The sequence below is a fragment of the Rhagoletis pomonella genome, unplaced genomic scaffold (assembly GCF_013731165.1).
Source record: "Rhagoletis pomonella isolate Grant_MI unplaced genomic scaffold, Rhpom_1.0 Rhpom_scaffold_00006, whole genome shotgun sequence".
NCBI lineage: Eukaryota > Metazoa > Arthropoda > Insecta > Diptera > Tephritidae > Rhagoletis > Rhagoletis pomonella.
This window is the reverse complement of record NW_023458560.1, coordinates 7,341,043-7,345,028: the sequence shown is the minus strand read 5'-3', so window position 1 is coordinate 7,345,028 and position 3,986 is coordinate 7,341,043. Positions and strand designations below refer to the sequence as shown.

Sequence of the window (3,986 nt, the reverse complement as noted above, 5' to 3'; positions counted from 1 at the left end):
CTTTATACTTTAAAAGTTTTGCGCTTGCCTCATAAGGTACATATTACATATGTCGTGGATACATCAGTAGATCAGAGTGTAATACAGTGAATCAGATCATAATCTCATTTTTGTTTGTTCACATTTTTATTCTTAAACATTAAGGACTCAAAGAAATTTAACGTTTTGTTTTGTGAAAAAATATTCAATACATGAAACTATTAATAAGTTTGCGAATCAAAATCTGAAAAATATGGAGTTTCCCTGTGAATATAGTAGGGGTCTTCGTTTAAACAGTAAAAGCCTCGTAAACCTCGTAAAGCTCGTAAATTTACGAGCCTCGTAAAATAACTGTTAAAATTTGTTTGGAGCTCAATTAACGAGCCTCTCGTAAAATTACGAGGCAAATTTGATGCGCAAACGGCCTCGTAAACTTCAGTGCGGCCGAGGGGCCGAAATTTTTATACTAAATGTATGATTAAATAATGAAAATAAATGAAAAAAATAATACGAAAATAAAATGAATGAATTTTATCCACTAGTTAGTATTGACTTAAGTTTTCTGATAATTTGCGGTATTTTTAATTGTATTTTAGCCAAGAGTGATAGACAAGACGGCGGGATGTTATGGAAAATACTATGAAACAAAAGTTTCTTCACAAAATCCTGGTTGATCTGTCAAACAGTCAATTTACGCACCTATTTACACCTTTTCACATAGGGGGCGTTCCCATAAAAGCCTCGAAAACTTACGAGTTTTACACAGTTTAAGACTTTACGAGTTTAAGGGAAACCCCTAAGTGTTAAAATTACGCAATTTTGGCGTCTGAAAACTCGCAATAACACGGCATTATAATGCTGGTTTTGAAGGATAAAAATAGATTCTGTTGGCTAATTTTTCCGATAGGTTTGTAAGATGATTTCAACACATCCTTACGTATGCATTTTGGAACGAGTCTCCGTGATCCCTTGCAAAGTGGAAAAACGAACGAAAAGTAACACTCACGAAGGCACAACGCCGAAACCTGTTTGTCTCGAAACCAAACTTGACAATGGAAGACGGATATTCGTTTCAAAATACATCATGACTAGTTTTCTTTTTATCAACTAAGTATCAGTTATAATTTGGCAGTGTAATGCGATAAATAATCATTTATTTTATTTTACGTCTTTCTCAATTTAGCCGAACAACAATATCTATCAAAGCTTTGGCATCTTTTGTCCCTCAACACAAATCGAATGTGTGGATCTGATGCGTACCGAGGATGTCCTTATCGATTGGCAAAAGCCATTGTACCTGAATTTCACGCATATTGCTATCATGAATCGGCTGGATGACTTTTACTCCACTTTCGGTGTAATGGAGCGGCTTGAAGGCGACATTTACGTGTGTAATGAGCTGAAGACAGAGCTGGAGTTGGAGGAACTGTCTGATGATGCAGTAATGCGTCCTCTTACTGCTGACGATGTGAAAGGTATACACGACTTGTATCCGGCCAGCGAGATCGAGCGCATAGAAGTGTTCGAGATATTAGTGCAGGTGTTGCCTGGATTAGGAATCTTTCGCAAAGATACTAATGAATTGGCTGCATGGATGGTGCACTCTTACTATGGAGCAATGTTCTCGATGCAAACACGTCCAGATTATCGTCGCAAGGGGTAACCAAAGTTATTTGGTTGTGTGCTCATTTAATTATTATAAGTTTTTTCCGTTTTAGTTATGGAATACGCCTTGCTAGAGCTCTCACTAAACTTGTAATTGAGCGTGGCTATTCGCCCTTCGTAGTCATACGTCCACAAAATGATGCATCTAGGAATCTCTACACCAAGTTAGGCTTTACAAAGGCTTACGAAACATGCCGAGTCAAAATGACTCCGGGTCTAGAAGATGCCAGTCATGATGAAGATCCACATTCAAATCATGAAGCCACGACTAATGGAGTTGCCGAGGGTAAAGATCCGTCTACACAAACTGATGACGACACAGAGGCTAACAAAGAGAATCAGCCAGTTGATGAGGGCATTGAGGATATGTTAGCTGAAAAATGTGATATTGGTAGGGAGGAAATGAGTACCGCCCACGTTAAAGCCGCAATGGACGAGGGCATTGAAGAAGATAAATAGATGTATTAAAAAATTAATATACCCTTGTGCGCAAGTGCGCTCGGGTATAAAAATAAAAAAGTAATCAGGAACAGGGAATAAGTTATAGGGAACAAAAAAATGATGCGAGAAAGGGTGACTAGTCGGGTAGAAAATTAAGAAAAGAAACTAACGAAAAAAGCTATTATAAAAGCTGAAATGCTAAAAAACTGCATTATACATAAACTAATGAGAATTATAAAAATAAGATATGAGTGCACTTGCAACACTGGTGTGGCAGTCTCTATTGTAAATGCATAATTTGGGGGAGATGTTAAAATTTTGAGTAATAAAAAGTTAAGAAAAAAAACTGCAGGAAATGTGAGCATGTACATAAGTACATACATACATGCAGTGAGTGTCAGTCAAAATCGTGCAGTAATTCTTCCATATTTTGAAAGTTTTGTATAGTTCATACTACAATAAAGTCATTAAAAAAAAATAAACCTAATATAAGGTTCGTTCGCGTAGCTGTTAATTGTTCATGTTTAACCAAAACTTACAAGTTTTTGCGTTCGCGTACGCAAAAAACTTGCAAAGTAGGGGAAATTGAGAGAGCAAAGTGACATTTCATTTTGAGGGGAAGCTGCTGGTTTCTGCTGGAAAAATTTTTGCCAACAGCAATTTGCCAACAGGAAAACAGCTGATCAAAAACAGCTGGTTGGCATTTACGCAAATCACAAAATTGAATTTGATGGTTTGGAAGTTAAAAATTACAAAATGCGACTAATTAAACTTGTAAGAAGTAAGTAGTTATTTGTTTAATCAATAAACTGTGCCAGGATACCACTTTGTAATGAGTTTTCGTACGTTTTAAATTTTACACTTTTGAATGTAAACAAAAATTATATCAGCTGTTCGTATAACTTGCAAGTTTCTGCAAATTTTCTGTTCGCGTACTATTTTGGATATTTCTCTCTTGTGAGCGAACAGATGACATTTCGCCGGAATTTGGCAGTTGGTTGGTTTCTGTTGGAGATTTTAAACGAACGCACCTATTTTCATCACTTTTTATTCAGAACTTTTAAAATTGTTGGGTACGCAGTTTTATATCCCATTCAATTTTAGTCTAATAAAGTGCAAGTTTGAAGTCGCAACAAAATACCTTTTTGTCGAGAGTCTAACGCATTTTCTTCCATATAAAAATAGATTTTGTTTATTCGTTATATAAAAGAAAATGTGCACCGCCAAAAAAATTCCACAAATCAACGGTATTTTGGGCTATAAAACTGCATACCAAAAAAAGTCTATAAATTCTGAACAAAAAATGTGAAATATTGATGAAAATTTGAGGATTTTTTTTAAATTGTTACAAAGTTCGAAACTTTGAGTTTTATGGATTTTGTTGTAGTACTTATGAACTATATTTTTATTAGAAAACAATAAAATTTAAATAAAACAACCTATTTTCAAAATATGGAAAAATTACTGTACGATTTTAACTGACACTCACTGTATGTATTTGTTAATACACATGTGATTGTCTACATGCAAATCGTACTTCGGAGTCAGTGCACTCGCACATAAAACATGCTTACAAAATAAAATATTACAAACACATACATATGTATAAACATACATAAAAATATACATATATGCATGATGTATACAAAAAATGTGTGTATGAATCGAAAATAACTTATTTTAAAAAGTTTTTGCTAAAATGCTTTCACAAAAACAGAAAAATAATTGTAATAATTCAAAAGTAAAATGTATGCATGTGCATATGAATAAGGAAGGAGTAAAAAACGAATTATTTCCAGTAAGGACTTCCAAGCTTTTAGGAGAACGTACATACTCTACATAAAAATTTATGTGCATACATACATACATATGTAAACACGAAACTTATTTATCTTCCTAAT

At 34.3% G+C, this 3,986-nt stretch overlaps 1 protein-coding gene across 1 annotated transcript; it reads left to right on the top strand.

Moving 5' to 3' along the window:
• Positions 1-1,162: 1,162 nt before the first annotated feature.
• LOC118740360 lies at positions 1,163-2,584 on the top strand (the record flags this gene model as incomplete). Its single annotated transcript, XM_036471855.1, is given in 2 exon segments — positions 1,163-1,638; positions 1,698-2,584. Coding segments are annotated over 2 exon segments (882 nt in total), but the record flags the coding sequence as incomplete, so codon positions are not given.
• Positions 2,585-3,986: the final 1,402 nt, after the last annotated feature.